Source organism: Amblyomma maculatum, chromosome 7 (genome assembly GCF_055883805.1).
Source record: "Amblyomma maculatum isolate TAMU_Amacu chromosome 7, ASM5588380v1, whole genome shotgun sequence".
NCBI lineage: Eukaryota > Metazoa > Arthropoda > Arachnida > Ixodida > Ixodidae > Amblyomma > Amblyomma maculatum.
Window position 1 is genome coordinate 37,765,380 of NC_139350.1, and position 25,011 is coordinate 37,790,390.

At 46.9% G+C, this 25,011-nt stretch overlaps 1 protein-coding gene across 7 annotated transcripts in view; it reads left to right on the forward strand.

The window, feature by feature from the left end:
* Window positions 1-25,011, forward strand: part of LOC146182998 (uncharacterized) — a 185,209-nt gene that overhangs the window by 63,687 nt on the left and 96,511 nt on the right. For all 7 annotated transcript variants that reach the window (XM_084609011.1, XM_084609015.1, XM_084609014.1 and 4 more), the window contains 2 exons: window positions 17,106-17,235; window positions 23,753-23,820. In XM_084609011.1, coding sequence (XP_084465137.1) covers window positions 17,106-17,235; window positions 23,753-23,820 — 198 coding nt within the window. The remainder of the gene's footprint in view (window positions 1-17,105; window positions 17,236-23,752; window positions 23,821-25,011) is intronic.

Genomic DNA, 25,011 nt, shown 5'->3' on the forward strand with positions numbered 1-25,011 from the left:
CGCGCTGCCTACGAGTGTCGGCGCGTGGTGTGGCCTCCAAGGCCACGCTGCTGCCCCTCTTCGCAACTCCGCTCCCCTCTCCTCTCGCCATTCCCTCGTCTTCGCCTGTCTCCACGGCGCCGGCCGCCGGCATAGTCTTCGACGTTTCGTCGTTTCGTTTCCTGGCTATTCCATTGAGCGCGCCGCGGCATTCAGTACGGCGGTGACGGTTTGTGGCCTCCGAGATTTGTGGAGGTAATCTCGGAGGCCATGGGCGGTTGAAAGCAACTACGGTAGGAGCCAACAGGTGGCAGCACTGATGCTCAGGGATGCCTCCCCCGCTGCATACCATGCCCTGCTGTGTGTCCGTTCCGTTCCGTTCCATTTCTTAGGCACTTCCTCGCTTGCCTCGCGTGATTGTCGCACGTGCGCACGTGCTCCGTCAGTTGCGGCGCTTTGTTGTCATTTTCGTGTGTGTGGTGTGAGCGCTTCGTCTGTCGGGCCTGAGTCGTATAATTCGGGATGGCGGGCGGGAATTGCCTGCCTCCAGCGGTCACGAAACGAAAAGCGCTGGACATGGCAACGAAGCGAGCAATTGTGACGGAACTGACTCAAGGTGCTAAAAATTGCGAGCTGGCGAAAAAGTACAACGTGTCGAAATCAACCATCTCGACAATTCTGAAGAATAAGGAAAAGATCGGCAGCTCCGACGCCAACACAGCGGACAGAAAGCGCCTGCGGAAGGCCACCTATGCGGACGTAGAGGATGCGCTGCTGAAGTGGTTCGTCGACGCACGGGCTCGTAACATTCCGATAAGTGGACCAATGATGCTGGGCAAAGCCAAAGACTTCGCATTCCTACTAGATTTTCCCGACTTCTGCCCAGGCAATGGCTGGCTACATCGGTTCAAAGTGCGGCATGGGATTGTTTTTAAAGGCGCGTTCGGTAAGTGACCAGGACGTTGCCAATTGGCTTGCAACAAACCGAGCCATTATTGCAAGCTACGCGGAGCAGGATGTGTATAATGCAGATGAAACTGCATTATTTTATCAGATGCTTCCAGACAAGACGCACTCCATGAAAGGGGAGTCATGCGCTGGCGGTAAACACAGTAAAGTGCGCACAGTTCTTCTGTGCACTAATATGAATGGCAGCGACCGGCGCATGCCGTTTGTAATCGGAAAATCCAAGAAGCCACGTTGCTTTCGGAACCATGTACCCGTGCGCTACAGGCACAATACTAAGTCCTGGATGACACGGGATTTATTCGCAGAGTGGCTGGGCGAGTTTGACCGCGACATGCAGAGGCAAAGCAGGCGCGTGCTGCTGTTGCTCGACAATTGCTCAGCGCACCACGTGCAAACGTCTCTGATGGCAGTGACTGTACTTTTCCTGCCGCCCAATACCACTTCTAAAGTGCAGCCTCTTGATTTGGGCATAATACGCTCCTTTAAGGCATCGTATAGGCGCTGCATTGTGCAGCGCTGGCTCATCACCGTTGACCGTCCGGCCGCTAACTTGCCGCTCAGAGTTTCATCGTATTCAGCCCTTGAGATGGTGAAGGCGGCCTGGGCGGAGGTGACGACCGCTTGCGTGCGAAACTGTTTCCGCAAGGCCGGCTTCGTCGACGCAGTACCGGACGTCGGGCCTGGTGCCTCCGATGATGATGATTCCGGCGGCGATTTGTGGCAGCGCGTCGTCGACTCCGACATGGGAGGCCCTGGCATTGGTTGGCAGGATTTTATTTCTGCGGATGAAGACGCGGATATTGCGGAACCGTGCACGGACGAAGGCATCGTTTCTGAAGTGCGGGCCGAGAGCGACGCGGAAGAATCAGATGAAGATGAAACGTCTGAGCCAGCACCCGTAAGCACATCTGTAGCAATGGGCTATATAGAGGGCCTCAGACAACTTGTCTATGCCAAGGGACTCGGCGAAGAGCACGCTAGTGCTTTAAATAAACTGGAGACCGCCCTCATCGCATCTGCACTGCAGAAACAGACGAGCATCACAGACTTTTTTGCTAAGAAATAAATTTCGTGTTTTGACCGCCAACTTTTTCTTTTTTCTCTTTTTTAGTTTGTGGTCCAGTTACTACGAACTTCGGGATATAACGAATGGACGCCGCGTGACGCTCAGGTTCGTTATAAGCGGGCTCGACTGTATGCCCTTGAAAATCCCATGTAAAGGTAAAGAAAAGCTGCTTCGTATATCGAACTCCAATTTCACCGGTCGTTTAATTTATCGAACTCCACACCACGCACTGGAAGCTGCTTCCCCAAAGACGATCACTTCATCTCAGCCATTTGGCGCGTGATGTTTTCAAGCCACACTCAGAAGGAATGAGAGACATTTGGCGCTGCGCCCTTTCCCCAAAGGCACGTGCATCTGCGGTGATCGTTTGCCGCGCACCAACGCATGACGTTCGCAAGCCATGTGCACGAAAGAACGAGAGGGAACTGGTTTGGCAATGGCCGATACGGAGCAGACGCAGCCAGTGTAGCCGTGGTGTTCGGAAGGAGAAACAACACGATTGAGCGAAATACAAGGGTATGCCCATTCTTCTGCAGAGATTTCTCTCTCCCCTTCCTCTCTTTCTCGGTCTTCATTCGCAGCAGCATGCACTACGCATGTGCCGACAAGCCAGCTTAGCCCGTGGCAGACGGTGTCGCATGTTTTCTCCAGCGTGTGTTGTAAACCCTCTATGCGCGGCGCATTACGTGCGATGCTCGTCTTGTGTCGTCGTGCTGAACGTGCGGGGTAGCATGGCAGCTGCGGACGTGGCAGATCTTTTTTTTTTTATTTTCGAGAGTCTTCTATCTTTGTCGTGCTTAACGTGCGGCGTAGCGTAAGCAATGGTGGCTGCAAACGTCAAAAAGTGGCAGTTTTTTTTTTTCTTTTTTTGCGAGAGTCATCCATCCTTGTTGTCGGGTTGAACGCGCGGCGTAGCGTAAGCTATGGTTTCTGCGGATGTTAAGAAGCAGCCGAGTTTTTTTCTTTTTCAAAAGTCATCCATCCTTGCATCTATGAATCAACGAAAGCACGCGGTCAGCTCCAATAATGACACTGGCTTTTAGCATTGTTCACTTCAAACGGCATTTGCAGCTATCACGCTTTCCACTCTTTTTGTGGCAGTGGACTCAGCCCGCCACAAAATGCGGTGTGATAAGTCGAACCAGGCTTGTGCAATCGAGCCATCATGGACACTCTGTCAAGTTCACTCCCCACCACCACAGGAGCTAACATCATAAGAATAGTCAAAAGATGAATGTGCTGTGACATCGCTGGACAGCATCTTTGCATGCTGCCAATAAATGAGCTGTGGATGCGACGGTTGATACGGAGGTATGCGCCACCGACTAACGCTTCTTTTTTATTACGCAAGAAATGCAGTATCATTTATCACGATTGCGAGTGGCGTCTCAAGTCGATTTTTGTATATCGAATTATCGATACAGTCGAACCCCTGATATATCGAACTCTAAGGGGATTGCAAAAAAATTCGATATATCGATAATTCAATATGCGGAAATCGGCTTGTGACGGCACTTACAATGTGAAAAAACGATACTGCATTTGTCGCGTAATCAACCCACTTCCTTAATGAACCTACCCTCCACTTTTGCACCCGAGAATTTGAAAAAAAATGCATTAAGGCCAGCTCGCTGACATGCAAGTGATTGAGCGATCTCGGCGACGAGCAGCAGCGACAGAGCGAAAAATTTCGACCTTGTTGGATCTGCGTCCCTCTCACCGCTCGAGCCACCGCGGCAGCTCAAAACAAGGTTTCTGTGTCGCCACGGCAGAAATCGCGAGCGTTTTCGCTTGCATGTCAATGGCGCGCGCCACTCCGTTTCGGTCTTCTCATACACAGCTCATTTCTTGGCAATGTGCCAAGATGCTGCGCAGCAATAACGTCTCAGCGTGCTTACCTTTTGATAGCTCCTGCGGTGGCGGGGAGCGAACTTGGCAGAGTGCCCGCGTGATAGCTTGATTGCACAAGTCTGGTTCGATTTATCACACCGCGATTGGGGCGGGCGTAGTCCACTGCCACAAAATCATTGGAAAGCGTGATAGCTAAATGCTGTTTGAAGCGAAAAATGCTAAAAGCCTGTGTCATTATCGCAGCTGACCGCATGCTTTCGTTGATTCATACATGCAAGAATAAACGACTCCCGTAAAAAAAAGAAAAGTCTGCCGCTTCTTAACGTCCGCAGCCGCCATATCTTACGCTACGCCGCGTGTACAGCACAACGATAAAAATGGACGACTCTCGTGAAAAGAAGAAAAAAAGAGAGCGAGAGATCTGCCGCTTCTTAACATCCGCAGGCGCCATAGCCACGTCAGCCGCCGTGCACAGAGGGTTCGCAACACACGCTGGAGAAAGCGTCCACCGTTCTGTCTGAAAACTGGCTGAGCTGGCTTGACGCATGCGTAGTGCATGCTACTGTGAATGAAGGCCGGGAGACAGGAAGGAGAGAGATAGCTCGGCGAAAGAATGGGCACACCCTTGCGCTTCGCTCTATTGCGGTCTTCCCCTCTCGTTCCCACCGGTTCTCTCTGGTTCATTCACGCACATGGCTTACAAACGTCACGTGCTGGTGTGCGGGAAACGATAACCGCAGATGCGCGCGCCTTTGGGGAATGGGCGCAGCACTGCCCTAGACCAGCCGTCGCCGAACTGTCCCCTCTCATTCCTTCCGCACGTGGCTTGAAAACTTCATGTGGCAAACGGCCGAGGGTGATGCGATCGTCTTTGGGGAAGGCACACTTTCAAGTGCGTGGTGCGGAGTTCGATATATCGAACAGCCGGTGAAATTGAGTTCGATATATGATGCGGCTTTCCTATACTTTTACATGGGATTTTCAAGGGGATATTTCGTGAGTTCGATATAACTGAAATTCGATATATCCGGATTCGACTGTATATCAAACTATGTTGCGATCCCCTTCAAGTTTGATATATCCAGGTTCGACGGTATTTTGTGAGTGCCAATAGGCGAGCTTTGCTTTTTCGGTGGTTGTCTGGCTGCAGAAAAATATGTACAGTAGTGTGTAAATGTGGAGAGGCATGCAAAACGATGGAACTGCGTGCCAGTGCTTTCTGGTGGTGTGGCAGCTATTTTCGAGATATGGATAGAGTGCCCCGCCTAATAAGCTTACTTTCTTGCCCAAGCACTTCTGTCAGGTGCATCTTTGTGTGCAGAAGAACAGTCACCGTAATGGTTCATGTGGTCTCTCCACTTCTGCCCACGAGTACAGTTAGACCTGGTTATAATGAAATCATAAAATGTCCGCGATTTTTTATTACACTGAGGTTTTCGTTGTGTGCAGTTTTCGCGTGAAGACCTGAAAGGATAATGCAGAACGGAAACCATTACAAATTGAATGTATAAAAACCACCTTGGAAGTTATAGAAGCAGCAAAACACTGTGCGATCGAGCTGAGGGAACGGTGCAACTACAGCAGCAGCCTCACCCTCTGTCTCAGCTCACACGAGGCGCCTATGGAGGGTCAAGGAGAAGGGAGTGGAGGACGAGTGAATGTCTGGGGGAGAGTGTGCGCATTTGTGCTGCCGCATGGGGAAGGTGCCTGCAGTCTTCGCACACATTCCCTCTCGCTTACCAATGTTGCCCCGGGCAACTGACTCTCTTGCCTTGTGTTGCCAACGCTGTCCGCTGTTCGTGCTATTACAGTAGAATCACGATGATACGATTACGGCTGATACGAATTTCGGGATGATACGAATTTTAAGAATGCTTTGAACGGAGTACATTGTATAGATTACGTTAGGATTTGGGGTGATGCGAAGAGTTTCTACGAATGGATATGTGATATGATGATACGAACGTGCAAACCAGTGGTGCATGCGAGCGGGCCGGCGCAGCTGGCCTCAAGAGGGGAACATACCCGACGCGGCCGCCGCTAACTCCTCTCCACCCCCTGCCACGAATGATATGAATGAACGTTGTACGAATGCACAAAGCCACTGAACGGCTCAGCGCAAGAGCTCACAGGGGGAGAGGGTACCCATCGCGGCTGCTACCTCTCCTCTCCAACCCCCCCCCCCCCCCCCCCCCCCCCCCCCCCCCGATAGCCACCCTACCCCAGTACCCCCACCTCCCTTTCGTAGCAAGCCGACGAGCACTAGACAAGGACGGCCAAGTCGAGGCACGTGCCCAGTTGTGTACGTCACTCATTTGCTGGTAGCTCATTGGTCTATCAAAAAGTTGTCTCACCGGCTGTTCCCAGGAGGCCTGTGACGCTGGCTGCTGCTGCAGCAGTTCTCTGTTCGCCGCTTCTTTCTGTCCTTCGCTGTGACGTGAACTGCCCAAACGTTACAGTAGATTCTCGATAATACGAATTCCAAGGGAGCACGCAAAATATTCGTATCATCCCGAATTCGTATGATCCAAAACAAGTCAACTTCCACATGGGAATGAATTGAAAATGAACCAACCTTTATTATGGCGAACTACTTGCAGCCGAAAAAGTCCGTAATGCTTGTCTGCACTTTTTTGCTGTTGATGTCGCGGACAAGCACCGTCTGAAAAGCATAAAACCGTGCCGCGGTTTCGTCGCTCACGCTGCCGGCACTTACGGTGCGGCGCAGAACGTCCAAAGCGTGAAGAGTATCTGCCGTTGACGGCGACTGATCACACTCGTCATCAGCGTCACCATCGCTGTCAGGCTCATTTCGCAATCATTTGCTTCGTTGACCAAGTCTTCAATAGACCTCAGCCCACAGGTCGCGACGTTGTCGTCCGCGGTAACGAAGTCCCGAGCCGAAGCTTCAGTTTCCAGATTGTCCCAGCCATCAATCGTGAGGTCTTCATCTGGCTCTTGACAATCTCCTGCCGAAGCCGCATCAAGTCCGATGGCAAATCCGCACTTTCTAAAACAGTTCGAGATTTTGTCTGAAGTTACACTATCCCTCGACATGGCTAGAAAGTGCAAAGCATCTAAGAGACTGATCCGCAAGTTTGCTTCTTTACGGCCAATTTTCGCCAGCAGACGCCTCACTAGAAGTCCTTTGAAATGATGTTTCACATTTCTAATTATCCCAGCGTCCAGTGGCTGAAGATGGCTGGTAGTGTTTGCCGGAAGGAACCTGACTTTCACGTTATTGAATGTCATTTCCTTTGGGTGGGCAGAGCATTGGTCCACGAAAAGCAAAATTTTCCGGTTTCTTGACGCCATTTTCCGATCAAAACTTGTCAAGAACTCGCGGAAAAAATCTACAGTCATCCACGCCTTTCGGTTACCTTTGTAAAAGACAGGCAAACGCTCCGCCGATCGGAAACAACTCGGTTTCTTCGACTTACCGATGACGGTAAGCTGGAGTTTCTCGGATCCATCCGAGTTGCAGCAAAAGCGTACTGTTACTCTCTCCTTGCTTTTCTGGCCGCCCTGGCATGCCTGGCCTTTTACGCACAAACTTCTTTCTGGTTGAAGGTTGAAAAAAAGGCCCGCCTCGTCGGCATTAAATATGTTGCGTGGCGCATACTCCGAAATCAGCGCCGGCAGTGTGTTCAGCCACTCATCTACAGCTGACTGGTCCACTTTCTTGCCTTCACCTGAGACGACCTGGTAGACAAGTCTGTGCCGCTCCTTAAACCGGTGCAGCCATCCCCCAGATGCTTGGAAATTTTCAATTCCAAGCGAAAGCGCGACGGTGTCGGCTTTTTCACGTAGCACCTTGCCGTTCACGTTGACGCCGGCCGCTGTCGCTTCGTGGACCCAAATCAGCAGAACCTCTTCCAGCTTGACATGGGTCGCTGTTTTAGCCTGCTCTATGTTCGCACCGAAGTGCTGCACATTCTTGAAGATGGCATCTCGCTGCCCAACAATGGTGCAGAGCGTCGATGGTGCCAACCCTAGCTCTTTTGCTAAGTCGACACGCTTCTTCTTAGGGTTTTCGTCAACCCTCTTCAGCACTTCAAGCTTTTCCATAAAAGAAAGGGCTTTACGCTTCCGCGACATTTCGGCAGCATCGAACGCTTGCGTCTTTCTAATGTTTGGGCACTTCACGTCACAGAGAACGACAGAAAGAAGCGGCGAACGGAGAACTACCAAGCCTCAAGGTGAACTATGCAGGGGCAGCCAGCGTCACAGGCCTCCTGGGAACAGCCTGCGAGACAACTTTTAAATAGACCAATGAGCTGCCAGCGAATGAGTGACGTACACAACTGGGCACGTGCCTCGCCTTGGCCGTCTTTGTCTAGTGCTCGTCGGTTTGCTATGAAAGGGAGGTGGGGGTAGGGTGGCTAGTGGGGTGAGGGGGGTTGGAGAGGAGAGGCAGCGGCCGCGGTGGGTACCCTCTTCCCCTGTGAGCTCTTGCGCTGAGTTGCTCGGTGGCTTTGTGCGTTTGTACAACGTTCGTATCATTTGTGGCGGGGGAAGGGGGGGGGGAGAGGAGTTAGCGGAGGCCGCGTCGGTAATGTTACCCTCTTGAGGCCAGCCGCGCCGGCCCGCTCGCATGCGCGACTGGTTTGCACGTTCGTATCAACCGTGGCGGGTTCAGAAATTCTTCGTATCACCCCAAATCTTAACATATTCTATACAGTGTGGTCCGTTCAAAGCATTCTTAAAATTCGTATCATCCCGAAATTCGTACCAGCCGTAATCGTATCATCGAGATTCTACTGTACAATGACGCAAGCGTTTGCTGCTGCCGAAATGTCGCGGAAGCGTAAAGCCCTTTCTTTTAAGGAAAGGCTTGATATGCTGAAGAGGGTGCATAAAAACCTTAAGGAGAAGCGTGTCCACTCGACAAAAAAGGTAGGGTCGGCACCGTCGACGCTCTGCACCATTGTTGGCCAGCGAGATGTCATCTTGAAGAATGTGCAGCACTTCGGCAGGCTAAACAGGGACCCATGTCAAGCTGGAAGAGGTTCTGCTGACTTGGTTCCGCTAAGTGACAGCAGCCGGCGTCAACATGGACGGCAAGGTGCTGCGTGAAAAAGCAGACACCGTTGCGGTTTCGCTTGAAATTGAAAATTTTCAAGCATCTGGGGGATGGCTGCACTGGTTTAAGGAGCGGCACAGACTTGGCTACCGGGTCGTCTCAGGTGAAGGCAAGAAAGTCGACCAGTCAGCTGTAGATGAGTGGCTAAACACTCTGCCGGCGCTGATTTTGGAGTACGCGCCACGCGACATATTTAATGCCGATGAGGCGGGCCTCTTTTTCAACCTTCAACCGGAAAGAAGTTTGTGCGTAAAAGGCCAGGCATGCCAGGATGGCCAGAAAAGCAAGGAAGCAAGAAACCAGAAAATTTTGCTTTTCGTAGACCAGTGCTCTGCCCACCCAAAGGAAATGACATTCAATAACGTGAAAGTCAGGTTCCTGCCGGCGAACACTACCAGCTATCTTCAGCCACTGGACGCTGAGATAATTAGAAATGTAAAACATCATTTCAAAGGACTTCTAGTGAGGTGTCTGCTGGCGAAAATTGACCGTAAAGAAGCAAACTTGCGGATCAGTCTCTTAGATGCTTTGCACTTTCTACCCATGTCGTGGGATAGTGTAACTTCAGACACAATGTCGAACTGTTTTAGAAAGTGCGGATTTGCCATCGGACTTGATGTGGCTTCGGCAGGAGATTTTCAAAAGCCAGATGAAGACTTCACGAATGATGGCTGGGACAATCTGGAAACTGAAGCTTCAGCTTGAGACTTCGTTACCGCGGATGACAACGTCGCGACCTGTGGGCTGAGGTCTATTGAAGACTTTGTCAACAAAGCGGATGATTGCGAAAATGAGCCTGACAGCGATGGTGACGCTGACGAGTGTGATCAGCCGCCGTCAACAGAAGATACTCTTCACGCTTTGGACGTTCTGCGCCGCACCGTAAGTGCCGGCAGCGTGAACGACCAAACCGCTGCACGGTTTTATGCCTTTCAGGCAGGGCTTGTCCACAACATCAACGGCAAAAAAGTGCAGACAAGCATTACGGACTTTTTCGGCTGCAAGTAGTTTGCCATAATAAAGTTTGGTTCATTTTCAATTCATTCTCATGTGGAAGTTGCTTTGTTTTGGATCATACGAATTCGGGATGATACGAATATTTTGCGGGCTTCCTTGGAATTCGTATTATCGAGATTCTACTGTAATGCTACTGACGGTACGAGAGAATACTGAACAAGGATAGAGCGGGAAGCCTCAGTTCGCAGGTCGAGCCAACGTTTAGACAAGTGGACTTGTCTTCGTCTGGACTTGTGATATCTCACAAGCAATGCTCCGCCGTGGTGGTGCAGGGGTTAGGGTGCTGAACTTCTGTGCCTGGGCATGTGGGATTGAATCTTGGCCACGGCGGCCATTTTTCGATGAAGGTGAAAATCAAGGCGCCCATGTGCTGTGCGATGTCAGTGCACATTAAAGAACTCCAGGGGTCGAAATTTCTAGAGCCCTCCACTACGGCGTCTCTCATAGCCCGAGTTGCTTTGAGACGTTAAACACCATAAACCACCACAGATCGCGAGCAGGCGCATGTGGGGATGGGCGCACACTGCTTGCCCTGTGTTCATTTTCTTTGTCCTGTCATTTTTCGCTGATGCTGAGCATAAGCTACTGTAGTGCCAAATCCCAATAGCAAAAGCAGCGGAGACTACGACGTTTGCCACGTAGATGTGCCATCTGTGCTGAAACACTGCGCGATGCATCAACTGCAGTCACATGTCGTGAGTGTGGACATTCCTCTCACATCAGTTCATGTTGTGAAACTTGCGGGGTCTTGCCAAATTTTAGTAATTCAGCTCTTGCTAAGGTATAGTCGGCGCCGCGAGTTTGTTATATCAAGGTCAACCACCGCAACATTTTCGTTATGTTGAGTTTTCAAATGCATACGATTCAATGGGAGCAGCATTGGGGAACTCGTAACAGCAAGGAATTTGCTACAGTCGAACCCGGATATATCGAACTCGAAGGGGATCACGAAATAGTTCGATATATCGATAATTCGATATACAGAAATTGGCTTGTGACGGCACTTACGATGCGAAAAAACGATACCATATTTTTCGCGTAATCAACCCACTCTCATAATGAACCCGCCCTCCACTTTTGCACCTGAGAATTTGAAAAACAAAAAAAATACATAAAGGCCAGCTCGCTCACATGCAAGCGATTGAGCAATCTCATCGACGAGCGGCAGCGACAGAGCAAAACATATCAAACTTGTTGGAACTGCGTCCCTCTCGCCGCTCGAGCCACTGCGGTAGCTCAAAACAAGGTTTCTGTGTCGCCACGGCAGAAATCCCGAGCGTTTTCGCTTGCATGTCGATGGCGCGCATCACTTCGTTTCGGTGGTCTCATCCACAGCTCATTTCTTGGCAGCGTGCCAAGATGCTGCACAGCGATAATGTCCCGGCGCGTTTATCTTTTGATAGCTCCTGTGGTGGCGGGGAGCGAACTTGGCAGAGTGCCCATGATGGCTTGATTGCACAAGCCACGCCGCGCTTGGGGCGGGCGTCATGATCGCAGTAGCTGACCGCGTGCTTTCGTTGATTCATACATGCAGGATAAACGGCTCCCGCAAAAAAAAAACAAAAACTGCCGCAGCGTAACGTCCGAACAGCACAACGATAAGAAGGGATGACTCAAAAAAACAAAACAAAAACGAGACAGCTGCCGCTTCTTAACGTCCGCAGGCGCCATAGCCACGTCAGCCGCCGCGCGCAGAGGGTTCGCAACACACGCTGGAGAAAGCGTCCGATATCTGTCTGAAAACAGGCTGAGCTGGCTTGGCACATGTGTAGCGTGTGCTGAAAGAGAGAGATAGCTCGGGAAAAGAATGGGCACACCCACGCACATGGCTTGCAAACGTCATGTGTTGGCGCGCGGGAAACGATAACTGCAGATGCGCGTGCCTTTGGGGAATGGGCGCGGCGCTGCCCAGACCAGCCGTCGCCGAACTGTTCCTTCTCATTCCTTTCGCGCATGGCTTGAAAACATCACGCGGCAAACGGCCAAGGGTGATGCGATCGTCTTTGGAGAAGGCACACTTTCGAGTGCGTGGTGCGGAGTTCGATATATCGAACGACCGCTGAAATTAAGTTCGATATATGACGCGACTTTCCTATACTTTTACATGGGAGTTTCAAGGGGATATTTCGTGAGTTCGATATAACCAAAATTCGATATATCCGGGTTCGATATAACCGGGTTCGACTGTATATAGAGGTTCATTACAGAGAGGTTTAACTCTATACATGGTTATCGCCACTTTGTGGGGCTCAGGAAACAACTTGATCATTTATCAATGCTTATGTAAGTGAAATTTATGAACTGGGCAGTAAATAAAAGAAAGTCTTTAAGCATCAGTGCGATGTGCAAGTGCAGCTTGAACATTTTATTAACAAGACTTGAACTGTAACTACTGTACACTGTAAAAAACAAAAACAGAAAAACAAGATGACATACACACATACCACCAAAAACGTGTGTAGGTGTTTTACTTCAAAATAGAAAAACGAATTCAGTGTGCTATCCTTTAGTATTACTTTATTTAGTATTTATTTACCTTTTTCTCATACTACTGCATGTCGTTGTGTAGTTACAGGCTTTTCTAAAATATGCGCTGGATGTAGAATTGCCTACAGAATTCTTTGAGTGAACTTAGCCAAACTGGGGCTCATAATAGTCCGTCCCTCCATCCACGTGCGTGTGTTAAAAAGGAGAGTTGCGCCTTTGCTTTGGTCCTGCCTTGTTTTAGTCTGTCTATTTGAAAGTTCTCCCTAAGCTTAGCTGCTATCGAAGTAGTAATTGATTACCTGCTCGCTCTTTTTTCATATACTGCCCAGGTCAAAACTTTTAAAACCATAGGGTGGTGGCATTTGGAAACTAGGAAGTTATGCTTTGCTGGACATCGTGTAACTTGGAAACAAAAGTTTTTTAGCGTCCGGGCGCGGTAGCAAACTCCCAAAGATAAAATGCAGACGAGCGGCATTACATTTGTTGAATAGCATATCTTGAAAAAGGAAATCACTGCCAGCAGCTTTCGTGGACGCAAGCTGATATTTTCAAGCCTTGGCAGGATGCACTTGGAGATCGATTTGTGCTGTTGTAGCTGTGCCAGACCAGTTATATTAACTTGTCAGTGAACAGATTGGAACAAAGAAAAAAAAAAGCTCAAAAAAGATACAAAATGCCTGCAGATGCACACTTGCACTGTTTAATCCACTGTAACACTGTCCAACATGTCCTTGGCTTCCATACAGTTGAACGGTCGGTTCTTCTCTCCTGCTCGCCCAGTTCAAGCAGACCAAAACTTTGCCAAGTGTGGAATTTATTTACATGCATGTATAATAGAGGTTTTACAAAAGTTAGCGCCATCTAGTGAAAGAGACAGAAACTGTGTGCGGCAGCCATGTTTTGTTCAGTCCGCCCGCACCTCCCATTGAGTACGCTGTCAACGTGCGCATTCGTGGAACCCGTGCTTGCTCCGCAAGGTGCATTGGAATGATCACAAGCGATTGTTTCATTTTTTTAACATCACAGCAGTCGCTGCTTGCACCAAGCTCTATTCGGAATGATGCCAGCATGTTGCTGCGTACCCTTCTGCGGCAAGCGCACCGTCGTAGACACGCACGGAAACAAGGTATACGCGTGTATGCGACCGCTCGTTTGCAATCCTAATCGGCTTTACAAGTGTCGCATTGTGTAAAGCATTACTTCACATCCCTCTGACTGGGATCTAGCTCACAGAACGTGCTATCACCTAAAACAGCAAGGTTGTTTTGCGTGCTATGAGGCCTTGTTAACTTGAAGGATAGCGTATATGCTTCGATGGAGGACACGGGAGAAGGAGCAATGCATGTATAGCAAACGCTATAGTTCAAATACGTTCTTTGAAACCTTTTGTGCGTAGGTTACATCTACCATTGTGCATTTGATTTAAGACAAGGGCATGATTACCGAAACTACTTTTCACAGTTGTACGAAATGGTAGTGCTTGGTGCAGAGAGCAACACGGCTTTCTAGTGTGCCCGAGGTGCTTGTTTCATGCTGCAAAAGCCGCTGCCTAACCCGCGGTGTCTAGTAAAGCAGGAAAAGATGATATCCCACTAGTGTGTTGTAATATGCTCACGTCCAGCCCGTTTCGAAAGATATTATCACGTGATAATGCATGCGAAGTCCGGTCCGCGTCCAGAGCGCGCAGTTCAGGTTTGCATTCTGTGCCTTCATACCTGCCAGCGCGGCCGATAGAACAGCGAACTGTGCGCTTCACTTTTGTGTGTTTTGTCGAGTCACCCGATGGTTCGCTAATTGACGGCCACCTGAAATTCAGTTGATTTTCTAATTATGCCGATTTCTTATTTCTCTGTCAGATAGTAGACATTTGAAGCATTAATCTCATATGAAAGCGCTGTCATGGGAAGCTTCGAGGAACTCGGAGGAAGAGGAACTCTGCTGAAACGAAAATAATTTTGAAAAGTCAGCTCACATTACTGCGAAGTGTCTGTGCTTGGTACAACTGGCTGTGTTCATAAAATCAGATTTATTTCAGATTTAAAGTCAGAAAAATTAGGGGGACACTTAAGCTTTGCCGTTAAGGGTATGACGCGATAGCGTCTCTTCACACACACACAATATTTACTTTCTTCACGTTTTAAACTTTTAGCTTTTATTTATTTTATATTTCTATCATTTGCTTCTTTATTTTATTTAATATTTTATATTTTTATACACGTATACTCAGGGTCAGCAACAATCGCCTTTCCACTCTGAGTAATTTGACACCTCTGAATGCATTCTTCTATTATTTCAATTAATCAATTACACATTCTAAATTTTCTTCGTTAGCATCACCAAGCACTGGTTTTTCATTCCAGCATTTTGACACCTTTAAACCCTCAATTTTCATTTTTTCTTTTTCTTGCTTTATTTTGTAAATTGATCGATTAATTACAAATATTTTATTAACTCATCATCGCCTATCGCACACCATTCAATCTTCACTCACTGGAAGCAGAAATTACCATGACACATTTTTTTTTTTTTACACAGCCCCCGATTATTTTCGAGACCCATGCCAACTAATGCGTCGACGGCATAGGCAGGAAAGTGCTAAGCGCCATTCCAACTTACATCAAATTACGCATGATTCTTTCATCTTAAAATAAATTGCATTCTCGCTAAAATAAATTGCATTCTCGCTCATTTCACCAACAAGTATCTACCAGTGGGATGTGCGATGGTAATGCGCAAACCAAGCAAACAAACTCTCGATCATAGTCGTTCAAGTAAATAGCAAAGGCACACAGGCAAAAAAAAAATTCTGCACATTAAAAACTCTGGATACTGTACCTGGATAGGGATGACGCTGCGCGGATCGACCAGGGGCCCATGCACGATACGTAGAGCAGTGTGTAACTGCGCTCAGCAGCGCGTCCCGTGGGCCCCGCTACGCCTCGGCTGTCAAAATACGCTTCTTGGCGTCGCTAACAGACACCACCAGGGACAGAGGAGAGGTCCAAGCACAGCACACTAGGTTACAACTTGGAAAGCGCGGATAGAATGGCAGGCGCTTACGGATGGACACGAAGCGAACCATAGCGAACGGATGGAGCGAACAAAATATGGCTGCCACCGCGGGATCAGCGTGCTGCTCGTGGTTGCCAGACCTACTTTTGTAAACCCTCTATTGCTGCGCAACTTCTTGATGTGGCCTGTTGACATCCTCTCCCTGCCTTCGCTGCATCTCCTCAAACAAAGAGCCTTCTTTCCCGCTTGGGGTTGTGGTTTTGTTTCTGTGCCTCCGCGGTTTGTGGCAGTGTTTGCATGGTTGAGGCCCATCACGGGGCTTGCAGTCGGTTGAAGCTGATGCACGAGTGCTAGGAGGCTGCTGAGCTCCATTTCCCATGCAAGCAGTGTGTCAAACTGCGGCATTATTCCCCCCCCCCCTTTTTTTTTTTTACTGACAGCAGTCGTTATCAAAGAGCTGTGTATGAGATGTTAGCCTGCAAAGCAGCTTGTTGCTATTATTACTACAGGAATCCTGCTTCCTTAGTTAATACCTTGTAGGTATTATGTGTAAAAAATTATTCTGATGCTGGGCGAAACAAAATTTCTTTGCAGTGTCTGTGTCTTCTCACGTATGAGTTTGCTTTTTTTCTAGCCACAGTTCACCGAAGACTTCATCTGCAATTTACTTGTCATTAATAAAATAAAATTTTATTTCCATTCACACTGGGCTTTTATTATTCGAATTCACTTTGCACCCAAAAGTTTTGCTATTTGCAGAACTCTGTAAGGAAGGTTGAGAGCCTGTACTGTAGAAGAATGTACGCCATGCATCAATTATCTTTCACTAGAGCAAATCAGCAGAAAGTGGGAATGTCACAAAATGATGTCTATTAGGAGATATTGTCAAGAAGTGCTTCAAAGAGTTTGGCATCATTCTAGTTAGGGTAGGGAAATCTCTGTACATAAACATAAAATAACTTTTCTTTTTCAAACGTTCTAAAGAAAGCATGTGGTTGCTTGCAAGTAACAATATTGCTATGCTGTGGATTGGCAGCTTGTGTTAATCGAAGAATATTTGGCGATATTATTCTGAAGTGGGCTGTTAACTTTAAAGGTAAAATTCTCAAATCCTTTCATTTTTAGTCTGGTGAGTGAGGTATTTTGGTTTCACTTTATTCAATTTTTAATGGTGCTGTATGGTATTTTAGTGGTACTGGTGTGTTCCCATTACCATTCCCTCCATCTCTCAAGATTCAGGAAAGATTTTGCTGAAAAAAAACTGCTCCAACTTTTCCAGTTTTGACATGTCCAGTGATGCATTTTAGTAGTTTGGATAAGCTGTCACGGTAGTTTTTATCCTCCAGATGACAGATAGTAACGAAAAATTCTTTTTACTTTTGGGGCAGCTGTAGAGCATAATATTTTTTTTTTTTTTATTTTACTTTGTCCTTTGGCACTTCTTTGTTACAACTTGACTGATTGAGTTCATTTGCTTAAAAGCTGTGGATCTGTAGTGCCTACTGCGTATGCTGCTGGCATGTGTGAACGTGGAGAGCTGTCCATTAGGTTCTTTGAAATTGGGCGAGGTCCTCACGAGCCAAACGATTAGGAGCTGCTGTTGTACATGGCTGCCAAACTTTTTTTTTTTGTCAACTGCAGAACTTCACCGACTTGTTGCGGAAGATCCAGCGTCAGTGTGAGCGGTTCCTGATCCACAATGCCAACCGTGTGGTTCACTGCCAGAGTTGGTCTTCTCTTTCCCCTCAGCTTCAGAAGAAGATCAGGGATGGTAAGTGTGCCCTTTGTTTGTGCACCTGTAACATGCTAGTAAAGATTCTAGTATTTGTGTATGACTTGGAACAGGTGGCCTGGTGAGGACATACTACTACTGATCTCGTTGCAATGAATTTCATTTGTTAGAGCGCAGTTCTTGCGTGCCCATTCGACAGTTGAGCCACGCCGCTGTTTGTGCCGTTTCCGGTGTAACCAAACAAAAGAGAGCCATGAGTCAAAGGGAATTTCTCTGAAGAAGAGAAACTGCCACTTGCTCGTGCTCCTTCTCTCTCTCTCCTGAGAAATTTTCTTTGGCTCGTGAGAAAAATAAAAAGTGCCTTGGCCATCTCACCATTGCTATTGATGTAATTGAGTAAAAGAGCGTCACGAGTGATGAGATCATAACACTTGCTCGTGGCTCTTCTTTCTCTTCTTCTGAAAAATTCTCTTTTGCCTGTGAGAAAAACCTTGACACTGAGTCTTCGTAAACCCCGTGTCAAGACTGTTCTGGTTCCTGCTTGAAATACATATACGTAGAAAGGTTTGCTGTGAGTGTATTGGTTGATGGGATTGAACAAGGTTTTGAGACAAAAAGATTCATTCACACGAGTGGCATATGAGAAAAATAACAGTGGGTCTTTGTGGAACGTGTATTCCCGTAGACAGTAATTCTTGTCTTTGTGCCTGGCAGTTTTGGCCACAGGCACAGGCAGGTACTTGCTGCTGTCGATTCACAGCTGGTTCTTGTAGAGCTAGTGAAGATTTAAATATAGGAACTTGGCCCACTTATTAACTGGGGGCAGACCAGCCATAGGCGGGTGTTCAAAAGATGAAATGTATTTATGTGTTTTTTATAACTAAATGGGGCTGCTTGGCACTGATTGTTCTGTAATTTGGTGCCTTACTCGACCACTGGTCAGACTAGCGAGGTACAGTAAAACCTGGGTAATTCAAGCTCGCATGATCGAAATGTAACCATACAATTCAAAGTGGCCACCTCTACCAAACTTGTGCAAACTTGCATAGTGCCAGCACCCTTGACAGGAGTGCTTTATCACACAGCAGTTGGGGCAGGCGCCATCCACCACCACAAAATCATCGAAATGCGTGATATAGCACCAAATGCCTCCTTGAGCGAGCGAGGCTAAAAAGCTGGCGTCATGATCGCAGCGCACCGTGTGTTTATAGATGGAAGGATGGGAGAGAGATGTGCGCCACCCTGGGCCAGAATTTTTGTAGTGCTCAGTTAATTTGAAAACTCACTTAATTCGAATATTCTTCTCTGTTCCACTAAATTTAAATTAACGAGGTTTTACTGCGTATGCAAGGAGTTCTGTGTTGGGAAGGGTGGTTTTTAATGTTCGTTTCAAGGAATCAAGGGAGGGAGGACAGGGCTTTGCTAGCAATGTGCAAGCCATGTTTTTCTCGCTCCAGGTCTTCAGTGGTAGTTATGCCAGGACCTGGGAGTTTATTAACCTTCTTTGTAGTTCTGGAGGCCATAGTGGAAAACAAAAGGCTCATTGCTTCTAGTTATATGCATGCAAACTGTGATGTTTACATTGATAATCAACTGCCATGTCTCTCACTTCGCTGGTAGTATGCCTTGTTCAGTACTTGTTGGCGTTGAGGGGTACTTGTTACCTTGCTGGTGATGCAATCAACCGAAAACATAACATCATTGACATTATTTGTGAGGTCACTAATTAAAGGTAAAAAAGAATTGGAGCCAGAACTCTACCTTGGGAGATGACTGAAGACACTTATGACTGGCCATCTACATATCATATTCATGGCAGCATGACAAGCAATCCTTTAATCACTTAGTTATACTGTTAATACCAAGAAGTCTGGTCAGTTTATAAAGAAGCTTAGAATGCGAGATGCAGTTGAATGCCTTAGATGAGGTAAAAAAAAAAGATTGAGGGTAATATCATGAATCGCTTCAGTTGGTTGTGGTGTCATGGATATAATACGAATTTTCGGATAAGATGGAACAGTGGGAGACCATTGGTTGGTTTCCTTTGGGACTCAATATATAAAAATAAAAATTTTTAAGATGACCTGTTTTACGTCTTTCACCGAGATGAATCCCTGCAGTGACCGTGAACCACAGTGACCCCGGTGCAACGGGACCTGTAGGGTGTTCTCGGAGCACTGGGAAGGAAAACAATATGTAACATGTTTCTGGGCAAAAAGAGCGCACTCCCACAAGCTGGCTTTCGTGCACCATCGCAGAGAAGTGAAGTGAGAGATGCATGGCTGCACTGTTCCCCACCTTTAAGGGTCTTGAAATGGGTTGAAGAGCAAAAATCATAGAAAACAAAACTAGCAGCCTCTTTGGGTTCCAGTGAGAAGAAAGAGATAGTGAGAAAAACAACTAGACCAGTGCCATCTTCAGGTGGGATAGCGCCGGCTGGTTTCATGGTCACACTTTTTTTCTCACTTCAACCAATTCACACAACAAATGCTCTAATTCTCTCTCTGGAAGGCTGTTGTATAGGTTGTTTTCATGTAACTCGTATCTGGACACACCCAGCATGCTCACATATCTTTTTTGGGGAACTTCCATTAAGACAAACTTTTGGAGTGACAAACATGTTTTCTGGCTATTTCAAGTTGGTCTTACCCTAGAGCAGCAATTCTATTTCTTGAGAGATGGGGCTTCAACTTTTGGTAGCAAACCACTGTCAATTGTGAATGCTGAGCTGTAATAGTCATTGAATCCTCTTGCTTTACATCAAGGTTCTGATGGTGGTAAAAATTGTGGCTTTACCTTTTAATTGTTCCATATATATATATAGGGTATCGTCAAAGCTCATTTGGCACAGTTTATTTCTTATCTTGCTGAATGTTGTGCTTAGTTAATTAAATTTGGCCTCTTTTATCTTAATGTGTGGCTCAGTAGCTGCATCTCACCGTAGCATTTATTTACAGGATATCTATTCTTGAGCATCCTCGGCTCGCCGATTTCAGTTTTCAAATGAATGATCTCGAGTTGCCAGTCGGTTCATTTTTCTAGTTCTCTTTCTTTTCCAGGCTGTGTAGGATGACAGACATCTCTCGACTGAGGCTTTAAATAAGCTTTGGCGCTCGTTTGCAGTCACCTTAGGATCAGCAGCGCACTTCTGCGAGTCAAAATGAGCAATCAAGGATGGATGTCGAGAACAGCCATGTCGTCTGCGCTCGCCCAGTTGTAAACGCGAGATATGGCATTGTGTGGCTTTGGGGTCAGTGGGCCCTCTGTGGCCTCCTATGAAACTAAATTTTTTGGACTGCTGTTGTCACTGACAAACGTTAAGTCTAATATGATGCTGCTGGTTGAAGTGACTCGTGTGGTCTTTTTGAGGCCTAACTTCTGCCATAGAGTTCAAGGTGCGTGTGGTCATTGCAGTACAAGTTGGGGCGGCTGTGACATATACTTGTGGGTGCTGAAATTTCCCACCTCTTTGAGCTGTTGGCTCGTTTGCATTTGCATTGAGCTTCTTGTTTGTTTTGTGACCTGTTGCTGTGACGTATTAACAGTGGCAGTGTTTGGCTGCTGAGCATGTAAAAATAAACCAACAGCGCAGCAACGAGACAGAGCACGGACGGCAATGAGAAACTTGCACTTCTGGTGGCCGGCAGTTATGATTTATTGGCGGGGGGGAATTGCCCATGTGTATTTAATAGGATGTATATCTTGTACACACAAGATGCGCACAGAAGGAGGCTTAGAGTATCTATATGACTGCACTTTAAGCAATCTACACTCAATCCAAAGCATGGGATGACTCTTGCCATCCCAGGCGTGCCATGTCTTCCAGCTCTTTGGTATGAATTAGGACATGATTGCATTAAGGTTTTAGGCTTAAATGTATGTTCTCTATGCCCGTTTCTTTCTTAAGTGAAAGTTTCTAGCTGTGTGTGCATCTACACTGAAAAATACTGCTGCACGGAAATTTAACTTTGCTCCTCAAGACTACAGTCGGATACAGGTCAAGAAAAAAGCGGCATCCAGTTATCAAAGGATCCCCTTACAACCAATAGTTGCCAAGGTATGTCATGATGTCACTGCTGACCGCCTTGCACCTACTAGTAGCACTTAGAACGTGGTTTCTTCGAGCGAGTTTGTGCTGACAAATACCATATAAACCATATTATTGGTCGAGTGGGAATATAGGCTGACCTGCTTACCTTGAAATGAAAAAAAAAAAAAAGAAAAATAAATCAAGAAAAAAGGGGAGAAGCGCATATACTTACATCAGCTGTGTCCCTGTATCACCAGAGCTACAATCTCACTCCAAACTTTTAAACGATCTCAGCAGTGTTGTCGGAAGATGACTCTTTGCTGCTTGCCACCTCCCAGAGTGTGTCATGTAGTTCCATCAAGCGTGTTGTTTACGCAGCATTTCTTGAAAGGCTGCATGCGAACAGCTGATCTTGCCCGCGGCACCGCACGCCGAATTGTCGCTGAGAGCAACCATGTTGCTGTTTGCTTCGGCAAACATCACTTTTTCAGGAAAGCCACTATAAACTGCCTCCACATGACGTTATTCATTGCTAAGAGGCATTTTATACTCTTTTAGGTTAAAAGAAAAACACACGCGAAGATCAGTGCTCTTCGGACGGAAAAACAAAATGCCAGCAACTGCACGATGTCGATACTGTTTTGGCTGTCTGTCAAGCGGGCATGCCACTTGTTGCCAGACTGTGCCTCAAAATCTGCTTAAGACCTCTATATAAGACAAGGGGTGACTTTAGCTTGCTTTCTTTTAGAAGAAATCTCGACCTTTATTCCGGTTTATACGGTAGCTCCTAAATGCTTTGTGAGTTACAGCAAAAGTACATACCTTTACTCCATTTGATTGATAGTCACTTGCTCATCAATGTACAACAGGTAAAACGACGAATTCTGATGGTGAATTTCAGCACTGTCGAGTTTTAACGAAACCGCTTTGTTGTTCTGCGCTTCACTGTATCAGCGGTGTCACCTCGTAGGGCTCCATGGCGGAGCCCTACGAGGTGGCACAGCTGGCGACACCGACGGATGGACGTGACAACTAGAGGGTAAAAGTCCGTGAGCGACGAAGAACACATTTTTCTGTTTATATTTTCTTTTCCCGTGTGTGCTATGACGTCAGAAATTTTGGAGCGATGCCACTGGCTGGAGGGGGATCGTTTGAGGACTGTTGGCCGTTTTTTTCTTGACCTGTATTCGACTAAAGCTTGTATGTGGGCCCAAAGAGTAATGCTGAGTAGCCAGTGTGTGCGAAAATTTGGAGTTTCAAGCTTATACGTCTTTCATTGAATGCCTCAATGATCTATACACTGTCATGTTTGTAGGCAGAAGCCTGCAGTCCAGCTCTGCAGACGAACGGCTACAAAGTTCACCATTTACATTTGTTTGTGTCCAAGAAGCCCTTGATGTAGCAGAAGTTAAAGAAACGATTTCGATGGAAGCTCGACAGGTGTGGTGGTGGTGGTAGGCTCAAAGGGCTGCATACAGTTAAAAAATCATTTGTCTTTACTTGCTGCGTTTCTCTCTCGTTTCATATAGCATTGAACCCCAGCCGAATTTAAATACTTCGTCCAGTTTGAACTTCAAAATTTTTAATGGTGCATTATGGCCAATGTGCTTGGTCTGCCTGAGGTGTCAATGACCTACTGTAGAAGCTTGCGACCCCATTATGGAGGGCAGCCACCCAAATCACTGCATAAGAACTGGTTATGTTAAGAAAACATGAGCACAAAAAATAAAAGAAACACTATAGCCATTGTGCTCATGAACTTGTAGCCATCCCCGAGTACTAGTGCATGGTTTGTACACTCTTGTTTGGTTCTGGGCAGCTTTGCTCGTGATATAGTGAAAAAGACGGACTGCAAGCCTGCTTGTTAAGGTTTTGTTGTAACTCTCCTACCAGCAATCTACATTTATTCAAACCATTCATATACAGGGTTTATTGTTACTCTGCGCATGCGTATTCTCAACCATACAACAAGTCTTGCAACAATGTTACTGTGCCGCCCATGGCTTGGCGTTGCTTTCGCAAACAAATATGCCTTCCTGATCTGGTTGGCTGACAGCCCTGCTTGTGAACGATGTGGCGTTGGTGAAATGATTAAGCACCTCCTTTGTGATTGCCCTGTTTTTGCAACTGAACGAAATACACTGCGTACTGCATTGGATCGTCTGGACGCTCACCCCTTAAAGGAAGGGAAGATCTTGGGACCATGGCCACAAACGTCATCTGCGCTCAAAGCCTACAAGGCACTTCTTCGCTTTTTAAGATAGACTAGCCTGATTGACAGACTGTGACTTTTGCACCTCCTCTCCTCTTCTGCCCTCTCCCTTTAATCCCCCATTTCCCTTCCCCAGGGCAGGGTAGCCAGCCGGAATTCATTCTTTCTGATTAACATCCCTGCCTTCTGCCCTTTCTCCTCCCCCTCCTCTGGGCGGAAGGGGTGGTCACAGATGCATAAACTTGTTTTTATGTATATTATAACTGCCCTAACTTCCCATTTCAACATTTTTCTTGATATTTTTGTCATTGCAGCTGCTGTCATTGTGTTCGAGTTTGAGAAGCCCATTGCACCTCCACCGAGACTGTCTAGCCTGAGACGAGTGAGTAGTGGCTTGGTCAGGTATTCTTGTGGCTGTCATAGCGGGGATATGGTGATCTCAGATTTGCAGCTTGCAGTTTTCCGTGGCCATCATGCGGGAGCTGATCATATATTTAGGCTGCACCAGAGAACTTGTAATGGAGAAAATGTTTGCTTTGGAGCTTATCTGCAGTCATGTGCAGCATTGTTTGTGCGTTGTACATAATGCAAGACTGAGTGATAACATGGAGCAGTAGGTTGCTCTGCCATTCGCACACCTGCATTTGACATGGAGCACGTGTACTGCATTATGTACTCTCTGCCCTTAACTTTAATGTGACTGGAAATTTTTTTGAATTTGGAGTTGAAATTAATGGAAGCCTTGTTAATACGTTGGATGTGTGAATTGCTTCGCATTTAAGAGGACCATTACGAGACAGGACATTTGGGGAGGTTTGGGTGTTTTAGTTTACTTGAACCCACAGTCTTCAGACTTCAGGCATTTTTTATTGGCTTTTCTTACGCCACGTCATGAGCAGGTACTCTCTACCTGTACATACATTAATTAGGAAGGGCAAAAAAACAAAAAAAAAAAAAAACAATATTGTCCTGCCTGTGCTGCCAACACAACGGTCTTTTTTTTTCTAGCCATCACTGCCACTGTGATGTTTGCTTTGAACCACTGTCATCTGTTGGAAACTTGTTATGGGGTTGGATATGATCTTTTCCACTACACTTATTGCTTGGGCCTAACCAGTTGTGCCTGTAATAGCGGTTGGGCTGTGTGGCCGAGAACATTTGGTGGAACCTTCCAACCTTGCAGTTGATTAAGTAGAAACTTAGTTCATAGGGCAAGGAAGTCCACTGGAGTTACCCCGTAAAATTTATGGCTGCATCTCGGTCAGTTTATTTGGATCTGTTCTGATCGACTGACTGGTCATTTTGAAAGGGAGTATTGACTTTGCTGATGCTATTTCCTTCATTTACTGAGTATCGACATCATTTGAGCAGAATTTGACCGCACCTTTTAGAGTCCTCCAAACGTTTGCCCAGTGGCATGCCCAAATATAGGGTCTAAAACATTTGTTTGCATGAGCTTGAACTTTGATTTTTACAAAAGCATTTGCTATTGGATTGGCAGACATTTTTTTTAGTCCTACATTTCTTTAAGCTTCTTTCTCTTTGGATACAAGCATATCTTTGGAAGTTTTGT